The following is a 14,287-nucleotide window of genomic DNA, read 5'->3' as shown; positions in this document are numbered from 1 at the left end:
AGAGTTGTGCAGAGATCCCACACTAGTCCCACACCATGTTGTCTAAGGAGACACGGCACAGCACATTCATTTACACATTCCTTCACTGTCCTTTACACGGCCACAGACTGCTACCGAGAGTCTTCCAACACTTTTAACAGCCAAGAACTGTGTGTGCAGTTTGCTTTTCTAACAGATTTGGCATCATGTTTTCATTCATTCATTCATAATGAACCATATTTAATTATAAAGTGATGTCATTAGTACTCATTGTACTAGAGTAGATGTCAGGAGAAGGTGAGAATTATGTAATATGAAATGTGCGTGTGTGGTGTTTTAGGTCTCGTCTGGCTGATTTCTTCACTAACTGTCAACCTGAGCCCCGCTCTCTCTCTGGCTGTCTGAAGGAAAATTATGCTGACTGCTTGCTGTCGTACTCTGGCCTCATTGGTGAGTTTGCTTTGTAGCATATATTTATTTATTTTTATTATTATTAATGTGGTACATTTAATATTAGGGTCTAGGGAAATAGTTGCACTGTTAAAAAACAATTTATCACATATACCTATAAACAAAATGTATTTTTTAATTATTAATATAGTACATTTTATATTAATTCAGAGTCATGGGGAATACACACACACACACACACACACATCAACCTGTAATATACTGATGATTCAGTGATACAATTTAATGTCTGATTAATTAGCACTGGGTGACTTCTACTAGTCTCCATACAATCCACTGAGATATATATAGAGAGAAAGCCTTTGTGAACACATGTTTGTTCTCTAGTTCTTCTTTGCATTTTGCTTGTGCTGTATGTCTTCCCAAAGTCGTGTGCAGCACACAGAAACAGCAGCTGGACACACGGGAATACAGCAGTGCAGCTATTAATCTGTGATTATCTCCTGTTGTTGTTCTACCAGTGGGAGAATGTTTCTCTGTGGGCTAACACTGTCACATCCCCACAGTACAGCTTTTATGAGGCACACTGCACCAAAATTATTATTTTTAAGAAAGCTCAGTGAGAACAAGATAATTGCTAATCTGAAGATGACAAGGGTTTAGAGTTTTGATGTGTACACAAATTTATTTTAAAAACGCACATATTTAATCAAATTCCAATCAAATATGAAATTGATACTTTAATTTTTAAAATGCAACATGTCCTTTTGTTTTTCAGGCACGGTGATGACCCCAAATTATCTGCGCTCACCCAAGATCAGCGTGTCTCCATTCTGTGACTGCAGCAGCAGCGGCAACAGCAAAGAGGAATGCGACAGATTCACAGAGTTCTTCACTGACAACGCCTGCCTGCGTGAGTTACTGGTTTGGCCCGACTTGTCCTGTCTCTGTGCAAAGAAAATCTGAAACAGTTCCGCTGATTTACATGTGTAGATTTTGTTAGAGCTTAAATAGCATAAAATAATATACAGTGGGAAAAAAAATATTTGATCCCCTGCTGATTTTGTATGTTTGCCCATTGACAAATAAATTATCAGTCTATAATTTTAATGGTAGGTTTATTTTAACAGTGAGAGACAGAATAACAACAACAAAAATCCAGAAAAACGCATTTCAAAAAGTTATAAATTGATTTGCATTTTAATGAGTCAAATAAGTATTTGACCCCTTCGCAAAACTTGACTTAGTACTTGGTGGGAAAACCCTTGTTGGCAATCACAGAGGTCAGATATTTCTTGTAGTTAGCCACCAGGTTTGCACACATCTCAGGAGGGATTTTGTCCCACTCCTCTTTGCAGATTCTCTCAAGTCATTAAGGTTTCGAGGCTGACGTTTGGCAACTCGAACCTTCAGCTCCCTCCACAGATTTTCTATGGGATTAAGGTCTGGAGACTGGCTAGGCCACTCCAGGACCTTAATGTGCTTCTTCTTGAGCCACTCCTCGGCCGTGTGTTTTGGGTCAGTGTCATGCTGGAATACCCATCCACGACCCATTTTCATCTTTGATGCCCTAGCCCTGACGGTACATGGCCCCGTCCATCGTCCCTTTGATGCGGTGCAGTGGTCCTGTCCCCTTAGCAGAAAAACACCCCCAAAGCATAATGTTTCCACCTCCATGTTTGACGGCGGGGATGGTGTTCTTGGGGTCATAGGTATCATTCATGTGTTTTCTTTCCTGTAGCTCAAATAGTAGAGCATGGCGCTAGCAACACTAAAGTCATGGGTTCGATTCCTAGGGAAAGCAAGAGCTGATAAAATGTAAAAACTGTAACTTGAATGCAATGTAAGTCACTTTGGATAAAAGCGTCTGCTAAATGCATAAATATAAATGGTTATATAAAAAGAGTCTAATTTTTAAGAGTTTAATTTTATCTTCCTCTAGTAAATGACATAAAAATAGACGTAAAGATGTGAGCAATCTGTCAATCCCTCCTCATATTTTCTGTTAGTTTTTTTTCTGTATTGTTTTCTCTTCCTTTATATTTTGTGCATCCATCCATGCCATTTCCTTCCTAACTGTGCATTTGTCTAATTCTCCCTCTGATCTGGTTTGCTCTGTCCATCTCTTCAGACTCCAGCAAGTTGTTTTCTGAGGCTTTTAGCGGTCTGCCTGTCAGCCCGTTTTTACCTCTGCCTCTAAAAAGCCTCTTCCATCTTCCTATTATGTACACTTCTTTCTCTTACACTTTCCCCCATATATCTTTTGCTCGCTACACTTCCTTGACTGCACCAAGTGTTTTGTTTTGTTCCCATGTACTCATAGAATGGTGTGAAAACAGACTAAGTGGTAATAGCAAAAAGCGAGCTTTCAGGAAGGGCTTGTGAAAGTGTTGGGAGTGCTACGGAAACTGTAGTACTGACAGAGATCCATGCAGGGGTCAGTTTAGAAAGCAGGTTCAGGTGAATGCCACTACTCAAACCTCAATACACAGCAGTTGAACTAAGTTTCTTGTGGTGAAATAGTTCACAGAAGAAGAAGGTCATGTCAATCATCATGCCTCTTTTGTAACAGCCTCAGTCCACATTTCACTACTAAAAGTCAATAGGAATGCACAATTTGGAGAAAAACAAGTCTGATTATGATTCTTCTAACAGAAATTGCATTTTGTAATGCAATAAAAAAAACAAAAGAAAAAAACAGGTTTGCTGTTCTTGTTTGTAAGGGCTGCATAATTTTGCCAAAATTGTGAAATTATATATCAATATGAATATGATGATGAAGAGAAAAAAAAAACAAAAAAAAATGCAATTAATAATAAAAAAAAGAAAATTATATATTTAATTAAATCACAGCTTTTGTGATTTGATAATTGCCTTAACGAAAAATAAATCCAAATATTATCTGAAACTACATAGTATTTTCCTATTTCTGTTACTACTGTATTTATATGCAGCTTTTATAACAATATGATTTGCTGTTGTAGTTGTGCAGCAGTTGTTACTTAAAAGTGACTGAGTGGCTGGTAAAATTCTGCATTCAGACATTGTGGCAGATACTTTTCCACCCTGACTGAAAGTCTACATGGAATATTTGGACTTTTATGCAGAACAAACTGTTTCATGTCAAGACCACTTACAGTTAAATAGTGATGCCAAAAAGGTGATAAGGCTCTTTGGTTTTGGACATGGTGGAGAGTTTGATTGCTTCTGTGGACAGATGTCTTTTATACAGGTAACAAACTGAGATTAGTAGCACTCCCTTTAAGAGAGTGCTCATAATCTCAGCTCCTTACCTGTATAAAAGACACCTGGGAGGCAGAAATCTTTCTGATTGATAGGGGATCAAATACTTATTTCACTCATGAAAATACAAATCAATTTATAACTTTTTCGAAATGCGTTTTTTTCTGGATTGTTTGGTTGTTTTTCCTCACTGTTCAAATAAACCTACCATTACAATTATAGACTTATTTCTTTGTCAGTGGGAAAACACAAAATCAGAAGGGGATCAAAAAAAAAAATTTCCCCCACTGTATATAAAATAATATATATATATATATACACACACACACACACACATATATATATATATATATATATATATACACATATATATTATAAGAGATATGAAACGATACATGACATTTATCAGCTGATACGATAGCAGAATGATATCTGCCGATACCGATAGTTTGGAGGAAAAAGGACAAATAAAAAAATCTCTCTCAACTGATGCGGTCAACTATACAGGGAACCCCATCATTTGGTACATCAGAGGTTAAAATGACCAACACTATTACATTCAAAGCGGTTTATTTTCAGATATAATAATCACACTCAAATAAAATTGTTTGTATACTACTCAACTGCACATAAGGTTGTTTTCATAAAAACATAAAAACTGATATCCTTGGGGATATAAGTTTGGACTTTTATGCAGGACACAAACTGTTACATGTCAAGAACATTTATAGTTAAATAGTGATGGCAAAAAGGTGATAAAAAATTATGAAAAATGCAAGGGAATAGTGACCTGTCAAAAATCTTTCTCTAAACTACTGCAGGAAAAACAGAGATAGTTTTCAATTTTCAGATCTTCACAAGGATGGGTGGATTCACTGTAGGAAGAGTATATCTGTAAACAGTCTGAGCTTAATTTAATTTGTTTCTTTTAGTGCCGAGGGCTTTGAGGGGATGTTGAAGGAGACTCTTCAGGAGGTTAAACTGGGTTAAATTGCTTCTTTATTGTTATATCTTTTTTTCTCGCTCACTTTCTCTCTCTCCTTCTCATTACCTCATTCTCTCGTGTCTCATTATGGGATTTCAGTTTTAAGGAATCCTGACAGTTCTGGGGGTTCGTTCTCAGCGCCGTCAGTATCTGGGTGTTTAGGAGGCTATGACGAAGTGCTTTGGCCTCACAACCTACACTAGCCCCTGAGCGTTATGCGTCTGTCTGCCCTTGGAACACAGCATCCTCAACACAGCCTAGTGTTTCAGCAGAAGAGATAGCATCGAGTGAAACAGTGAGATTGTTCGATCGGTATTAAAAATCTTAAATTGGATTTTTTGTTTAAATACTCACTTTCACATTTATACCCTTCCTTCCGGAGTATGGTGGCATTGCTTCAAACTGGTGGACAGCACTGGCACAATAATAAGAGTGTTTCTTAAAAACATACTGGCTTTATTTTTCAAATAAAATGGGGTTCAAAAATCTGTGATTTAAATCTAATTCAAAGCTGGAAATAAACTTTTATTTTAGAAAACAAAGAAATGTGCTAAAACAAATACATTATGCTGTAGATGCATACATTTGGGTGTAGTTTTTATTTTTTTCAAGTAAGTTAATAATCTTTTGTTCACCAAGCCTGCATTTATGTGATCAAAACTGTAATATTTTGATGATCTGAATTTTCAGCAGCCAGTACTACAGTCTTCAGTGTCACACAATCTTTCTGTAACAATTAAAAGGTATAAATGTAAAAAAAAAAAAAAATTATAATAATAACAATCCTACTGACCCCGAACTGTACTCAGTTAGAAAAATGTCAAATAAACGGGTTCTGCTAAATGTGCGCTGCTGAAATACATCTAAATGCAAATGGTATTTACATCAGAAAAGCATGCTTATTTTAAGCTGGTCTGCATTTCATCAAAAAAATTAAAAAAAACACCAAACAGTAGCCTGATATTGTAGTGCATTATATTTTCTTTGAAACCTAAAACCTTGTGGATATGAAGGTCTCCAGACATAAGCTGGTGGAGTGTAGAGTGGATTCAGAGAACATGACTCATTGAGAGACATGCACATGAGAGGAAACTACACGATTCATCTGCTGAAGAAAATGTGTCAGGGCTCATAGACTCAAAACAACGATCAAAGCGCTCAGAGCCTGCGGGTCTTTTCCAGTATTTCCTAGAGAGATGGAGAGAAAGCGTCTAAAAATGGCAAACAACACATTCATTATGTTTGTTCAAACTATTTACATGTAAGTATGATAAAATTAGAGAAGGGGATTTAAGATGTAGCGCAGCGACAGACAGAACTAAACACTATGAGAGAGGGCGGACGTTTCTGATACAACAGAACAACTTCACAAAGTAAAACAACTACACATACTGTAGCACACTTTGTTGGATTTTGTGTCTTCACAGACACAGACTGCAGTATTTGTGCTAAACACAAATGTGTTCTGTATCTACAGTACAGAACACACTGCTGGTACTTCTGTTAAATCAATGATCATAAATTACGAAAGAGAGATTAAGCTGATGGTCATCATGTACAGCAACCTGACCTCCTGTATTCAGAAAAATAGAAACCCCCTGTAATTTACAATGTATGAGGCAAGTTTTGCCTGCCTTCAATATGATACATTTAGGGAATTCTGAGCCGCATGCAATGCACATCCAGTATGCACATAAAATCCAAGAGTAGGTCTTGACTTACAGTCAAGCACATATCTGAAACACTAATAAACAGTCATACATCTCTGGGTATTATTATGTTATGGTAATGTTATGGCTCTCAGACTATCAACTTAAGACTCTGACAGCAGACAGGAGGCCAAAGTAGTGTTTATCTGTGCTGTATTGGCCCTCCAATTAATTCTTAAATATTTCATTGTATCTCTCTTTTAATATAAGGTAGAAATCATCTTTGCTCTTTACATGTAGGTAATGCAATCCAGGCGTTTGGAAATGGGACGGATGTGAGCGTTTGGCAGCCAATGCCCCCAGTGCAAACAACCACCACTATGACAACACCATCCCAGAGGAACAGAGATCGAGACAGATCACCCAATGCCATAGAGCCAGGGACACACATCAACCATCTCAACCCAGCTGACAACTCCCTCTACCAGTTCTGCGGAAGCCTCCAGGTCAGTGGAACTATTGCAGACATAGATCTTCAAGTTTCATTTATGCATTGTGGGTTGGGTGTATGTGTATGTGCCTCAGGGAATGCAGGGTTTTACAGACGATGTGTTTGTGGTCCTCATATGTTAGGAGTTAATAAATACCTCTGTTGATCTTGAAAACAATGTTTTAGGAAGGGAATGCTTCAGTCAAATAAGAGAGCTATGCTACATTATGGGGAGACCAAGGTGAGTTGTCACACTTTTTACTCTGCTAAATATTTCTCATGGGTAGGTAAATTTTATTTAAAATTTAAAGAGTAAAACAGCCATAAAAATGTAAGGAAATACTACAGAAAATGGAAGGCAGAATTGCAATTACTGAACTAATTTAGGCTAAATTAAGATTTAAAACATTACAAAAAATGAATACATTTTAGTCAAATTAAGAGTTAATAATAAATTAATAAATTAATATAATTGATATAATTAATAGTTATAGCCTATTTTACCTGCAACAACTATAATAGAAATATATTTAAAATCCACATAATCACCAAAAAATCCTAATTTAAAGATTTGAACATCATCTGTCAAGTCACCTTTATATCTATACTGCCGTGCAAAGGCAAAAGACCGTAACTTTGATTTTTGTAGAAAATTAGTTATTGATATTTTTGGGACATTCAAGACATCCTTTATCATGTACTTATGTATCTTGAGTCAATTTTGTTGTTTTTCCGAGAAAATAACGGGTGTTCTCAACCGTAACTTCCGGAGAAACCAAGGCAGAACCCCGTATAACACCAGTAATGGCTCTTTCGCTTTGTTTGGAACACTCAAATTGAGTTACGGCATTCTGCCTTTGTTTAGCCGTGCGTCAAAATGAAGTTACGGTGCCGGCTTGGAGTAATACGGTGTTCTGCCTTTTTTTTACTGTCCATTACAGTCTGCTGCATTTTAATTACGGTGTAGACAAACGAATTAGCTCACGATCTACAAAACAGCTCCATATAACAAAGCACTGTAAAGACTAGACACCTTAGCAGCAATACATAATCGTGAATAATCTTTAAAGAGGTTTTTTCTCTTTTTGTAATGCAGATTATTCACCAGGCTGTCACTTCTAGTTGCATGAATGCATTCAAGTACACTTCTAGTGTACTTGAATGCAGTAGCATGATCAGTCATAAAATCAGTAGCCTAACAGTTCGCAATTTAATCCATATCCTACCTTTTCTTGTAACCCGATAAAATCAATCCATAGCGCTGAACGTTGTCGTTTAATCCACATGCATTTCTGAGCATGCCTGCTTGCTGGCGTTCACATAAATCCACAAGTCGTTCTTTTAGGTTAGGCTATTTAATTCAAGTCAATATAAGCAATTATGCTATGTCTAGAATTATTTTACGTTACTGAGCATAGCAAATAAATTGGTTGCAAAACGGTATCCACTCACATGTTTAACTTTTAGTCTGCTTGTTACGGTCAAAAAAAATAATAAAATTAATACAGTCACATTACTATATGCAATAGCCAATTTGAGATAGCCAATGATCAGTAGATTTTATACAGGTGTTACTATAACCATTTTGTAAATGGTGATCAGCAATCAAATATTGATAATGTGGAAGTTACTGCCTTTTGCCTTGGTGTGATTTCTCACTTTTTGCAGATAATGCAAAGGCAGAGTACATGAACTTCAAAATAGGGGTAAAAATCAAGTTTGAGCTCACAAATTTTTAATGTAGATCATTTTCATTACTTAAACATCTAATTGCCAAATTTCCAGTGTCCTACCTATAATTAATTTGGCTAGACAAGTAAAAACCTTTAAAGTAATTTTTCTCAGTTTCACACTCTAGCGAGTTAAGGTCTTTTGCCTTTGTAGGGCAGTATAGCGCTTTATACAATATAGATTATTTCAAAGGAGCTTCACAGTATAATGCAAACTTCTTCAAATATTAAACAAATTCTGCTGCAAAGCAGCTCTAAAAAAGACAATAATGTCCTTATTCAGCTCAAGTCAGTTCAATATTTTAGTTTAGTACAGTTGATCAATTATGAAATTAGATCAATTTAGCTATAAGTAGTTCTACAGAAGACAATAGAGTGGCTATTAAGATGTAGCTCAGGTCAGATCAGTTTTGATTCAATATAGCTTAAAAATGTTTGATGTTTCGAAATGCATCAACTATAAAAAAATAAGTCGATTCAGCTATAAAGCAGCTCTAAAGGAGACAAGTGTCATCCAGCTCAATTCAGTTCAAGTTTTCTTCTCATCTGATAGTGTCAGTGAATTGGCAATATTACTGAATATTAAGTGTCTTTTAAACCCCAACTTAGAAAGCCAAAGGCAAAAATTAACCAAAATTCCACTGAAAAATAAAAGCCTTGGGAGAAACTAAGCTCAGTCGGGGGAGGGGCAGTTCTTCTCTGGTAGAGCAAGGCGTTAGCTATGCCAAGATCATGGGTTTGAATCTCAAGAAATTTGTGAACTGATAATATGCCTTGAATGCAGTCCTACTCACTTTGAAAATAAGTGTCTGCCAAATGTGTAAATGTATTAAGATACAGCCCTTGAGACAACAGTTCAATCCAAAAACAAGACCCACACATGCAGAGCTAGAGTTGGCCATATACAGCATGTCCTGTATAATCACAGACATTAGGGCACGCACACGCATGCATCCAGACCCAAACACTCCAACAGAGAACAGCGCAGCAGCAGGAGAAAGTGGCGTTAATGAGTTTACATGTTTTTGTATTAGTCTCACTGCTAAACTTAGTCCTCTGAGGGGGAGCAGCTGTCAGTGTGAAAATGAGGAGAAGAACAGAGATGGAGAGTGCAGACTCATGGGATATGTCTGTCAGTCTTTCTTCATCGGTTACAAATGATCACAGCACACGTAGCTGACCTCTAGGAAAACAAGCGAGATGACTCCTGCATACAAACGCCATGTTAATATAGCCTCTGTTGCATATCGAACTGCTTTTCTCTCTCGTTTAGAACCGAGATGTTTACAGCAAGCCATACTGTTTGAATCCCCCCCAGTTATGTGATAGAAAGGGTTTTTGCCTTTGAGTAAAACGACAGAGCCAGATGTGCATTAACACCCTCAAAACAAAGAGACATATTGTAATACCTCATCTAAAAGTGTGTCAAAATGCAAGTATTGGGCATATTTGCTAAATTATTGAACGCTCTGCTTTAGCAGTACGAGAGAGATCTCTGGTTTCAGTGTGAACTCTTGTTCTAAATATATAATACAACTGAGAAACTCTCTGCTTAGTATGCTGTCAAGTGATTCAGTGAGATTAAGGGCCAATTTCATTAGTTTTGTTCTTTTTTTCCATTTCTTTTCCTTTTTTTGAACTATTAAAGTGCCATATCTTGCACTTTGGGATCATTTTGCCTCAATGTAATTAAAACAGCACTTGATGTGTACAGAGAACAATTATCCACAGTCTATTTTTTTTTTTTTTTTTTTTGCCTGAACATCACACTTTCTACACTTTTGTTGGTTTATTTCTTCAGTTTTAAAATTGTTTTAAGGGCGCTAGGACCGCTCTGGGTGAAATTAATCATTGATATTAAACCTCAAATCCTCTTTTTGCCGGTCTGTAGATGCGGTTGTTTATAATGTTTCATGCTGGCCGAGGCAATGCTTTATCATGCTGGGCTCTGGCTTAGATTCAAGTCAGCTAGTTTTAGGAGGATACCGAACCCCCAACACACAGGAATCCATTCATTATACTGTCACCAGGTCTCCTATATCACCACTGCTTCTCACTTTCTTAGACACATACCTATACAACAAGTACACACACAAGGAAGTGAAATCCATATTAAATTGTATGCTACAGGAGGGTTACATTTAAAATGCTAAAATCTGAAAAATATAATGTGACCTCAAACTATAATCCTCCAGTAACCCACCTGCTATGCGTAATATGATTAATATCAGATTGCGCACACATTTAATCCTCTATAGTTATATTGACACTATCTAAAAAGAGAATTACAATACATTTTAAACTTGTCAATATCATTACAAAGCACACTACTAATAGAATGCAATTAACAGATATAAAATCACAGCTATAAACAGCAGTCTGGGTATTTTGTTATTGATTATCCGGTCTGGATCCTCCTGGATGGTTGTAAAATGCTGTCTAGTAAGGGTTATCTTGGTCCGAGATGTTATTATTAAATTTCTATCCAATTACTTTAATAGGGTTTTCTTTTTCCTTTCTAGGCTCAGAAGCAGAAGGCAAACAACACAATAGACCTGTTATGTGTGGTAAGTATGCTAACATACTTCTTTTCATGCCAGAATAAAAACTGATAGCACATCCCAAACTAGGCATATCTCTGATTTATGTCAAGTGCCATTGAAAGGATGAATCATAATGAAAGAAAAGAGAGACAAAGCAGTAATTATCTCATGTCACATTGGCCCTTTTCGGCTGAACTTTGACCTGACACTAGAGGGCTCTTCCCGCCCGGTATGCACATGATCTTTGCGTTGGGCGATGGCAAAATGTGAACATTGCTTATCTTCTGCCTTTTAAAGTTCACTAAATGTCATTGTACATAATAAAAGCAACATTATATGCTAGAATGACATTTAGTGTTGCAGCGGCAACTGCCCTAAAAACTAGGATCTCTTTTTGGAGAACAATTTCATTGCTGAAACAAAGCTTTTCTAATCTCTCAGACATCTGAACCCATGTTAGGTATAACTCAGACAGAATGGCATTTTTATTTTTTAATGAATTTGTTTGTTTTTTGTTTAGATTTTTGGCAAGGTGAAAGTCCAGGTTTTTTTAATGCATTATGGTGTACTAAAAGCCTTGAAAAGCCTATCACAAATTCATACAATTCCTTTTAGAAATGTTCAAGGTAAAACATCATAATAGAAAAATACGTCAAAATCAAATAGCTGAACTCTCTGCCATGTCTTTTGGCTGGTAAGATTAAATGCTCATCTTCTTTCTTGCCTGTTCACTGTTGTGTTTCTCCAAGGACCCACAGATTGATGACCCCAGCTCCTCCAACGCCATCTCCAGGAATTCGTCCACTCAGCGGGCGTCTCTATCCAGCCTTAGCTCTCTGCTGCTCCTGCTGGCTACCTCCTTGCACTGCATCTTCACCATAGCGATGTTGTAGCCACCTAAGAACATAAAACACGGACAGTCACAATTTGTACAAAGTCGATCGCTGTTCCTGGTCAATCTGTTGTACTCTGCACTCTCTCTCTCTTTCTCTCTCTTAGTCCCTCCCTTCCTCTTTCTTGCTGTTCTGTTTTTTAAGAGCTTTTGTTGATGTTGTTGATGCAACGAAACAAAGTGGTCTTGGTGTACTCGAGTTTCTGTCCCTCTTCCCTCTTGATTTTGCATCGTAAGATGAAACGTGAAAGAAATGCAAGAGAACCCTGGAATCATTGCAGTATTCCCATGTGATGTTGTGCCGTCTACGCAACCGCTGGTGTTTTGAGGGCCAGAAATCATAAGGACTCCTGTCACAGCAGTAGAGATTAATCTTATCTTTGCACTTAACAATACAGTGTGCACTATCCATTTCTCACTGGTACACAAAGACACAGCAAAAGTAAAACCAAGACACTATTAAAACGTAATTTTTGAGATGTGGTCACTGTTTATTTATAAAAATTGTCTTCTGTAATCTTTTTTTTAACATTATGGTGAAAGATTCTCACTAATTGTGCTTCTCCGTAGATTTTCTATAGCATCACTGGCCCATCTGTAGGTCAAACATATCAAAATAATTTTTTCAAAACATCTAGGTCACAGAAAGTGAAAGGAGGGATTAGAGGGGAGTTTACTGGATGACTAACAGGACCGTAGCTTTGTCTGAAAATACATGAAGGAGCCTATTTGACAACTTTGCTCTGGTTTGTCATGGTGTGTTTTTGAGTGGATGCATTGGTGAATGCGTAATGCTGTTTGTACGTGTTTGCTTGAACGTGAGGATGAGGTCATGGGTTGCCTGGATGGATATGGCAACAGAACTGGGATTTCATAACTCCTCTGTCACCGTTTACAGGAGAAAACATGGACTGAGGCCAGACAGCAGCATTGATTCTTGTGTAATCAGACGATGTGTCAAGGTTCTATGTTACAATTGCATATATAGGTATCTGTAAATTGCCCATCTCCACTCACAAGTCTAAACCTACCGGCATCCGCGTATCTATCGAGTGTATATTGCCTTTCTGATGTTGCTTTGACAGGGATTTTCATACTTTGGCCCCAACGAAACATGCAAACTAGTCATGTATGTATTATATAATGTAGTCATTTTTGTACTGTATGTCTATACAAAAGTTACTGAAAGAGTCAGTATTGTGATACTGCATCACAATTACTTAAAACCAGTGAGAATTCTTTAAAAAATAAATAAATAAATACCCAGAAGTCATAAATGTAAGTATGAGGCATGTGCAGTTTAACCACCTCACCAGTACACGTTAAAAGAGTCTATGACATACTGCTTTGGTTTAATGTGGCATTTTGAACAAAGAATAATGTATTGTTGTACTCCATGTTATTTACAGGACATTTTAAGTGCTACATAAAAAACACACAAACATATATATACTTCTACATGAGCTATGTTTATAGAGCCTGCTATATTTGAATTGGGATCTGGTTCTACAATGTATTATCATATTGGATAAGGATTTATCGCTTTCCTCAGTAACTATATACACAGTATATTTTAGTTTAGAGATTATAGAACAAATTGAAGACTTGCATCTGTAATAATTGCTCTATTGTCCTATATCCCAAATGATGGAAATGTACAACAGCCATTTATTTACTGTACCACTATGTTAATTGTTTTATGGTAAGCCAAAAAGGAAAAAATATCTTATTTTTGTATCTTTTTGCATTATGAGTTTATTTATTGTAATGTTGTCTTTTCTGCTGGTAAGCAGTATGGAAACTTTAAAAGTATGAACATTAAAAAACCAAGCATGAGTGATGGAAATGCAATAAAGGCTATTGGATGCAGTTTGTTATGGATTCTACACAGGCATTTTGTGGTGGTCTGCATTATTTGGCTTTGGTTGCAACAAAGTTGCTATGAAGATGGGAGCAGGACAGTAAGAACCCTACATTGTAAAAACTATATTTCTCTACATCAACATCTTATTGCTCCAGAGAATTTACAAATTAAACAAGACTCTTCCACAATCTGTCACATTTCTTCTTAGCTTGTGAAAATGTAAGAAGTATTCTATGAAAACGATTAAAATGTTGACTCATTCACCTTTGTTGTGTTTTGTTTTCACATGGAGGATGTATAAGGACTTTACTGTAGCAATTTAACCTTAACAATAATTTTGTTTACAAAAGGAGACAGCAACAGGTCAGGGAGAACTGCAAAATAATTAAAACGGCAATATGGACTGAGACACTATAATAACTTAAAAATGTTACTAAATATAACCAAAGTCCCACAGAAAGTGGCTTTAGTTGGTTCTCATAAAGATTGAACCCAAGTGTG

General features: G+C 36.7%; 1 protein-coding gene across 1 annotated transcript in view; it reads left to right on the top strand.

The window, feature by feature from the left end:
* Positions 1-14,048, top strand: part of LOC306882493 (GDNF family receptor alpha-1-like) — an 88,148-nt gene extending 74,100 nt beyond the window's left edge. The window contains exons 5-9 of the mRNA XM_079437149.1: positions 320-429; positions 1,169-1,303; positions 6,568-6,773; positions 11,010-11,054; positions 11,780-14,048. Coding sequence (XP_079293275.1) covers positions 320-429; positions 1,169-1,303; positions 6,568-6,773; positions 11,010-11,054; positions 11,780-11,923 — 640 coding nt within the window. The 3' untranslated portion in view covers positions 11,924-14,048. The remainder of the gene's footprint in view (positions 1-319; positions 430-1,168; positions 1,304-6,567; positions 6,774-11,009; positions 11,055-11,779) is intronic.
* Positions 14,049-14,287: the final 239 nt, after the last annotated feature.

Source organism: Barbus barbus, assembly GCF_936440315.1.
Source record: "Barbus barbus genome assembly, chromosome: 16".
NCBI lineage: Eukaryota > Metazoa > Chordata > Actinopteri > Cypriniformes > Cyprinidae > Barbus > Barbus barbus.
This window is presented reverse-complemented; position numbering and strand designations above follow the sequence as displayed.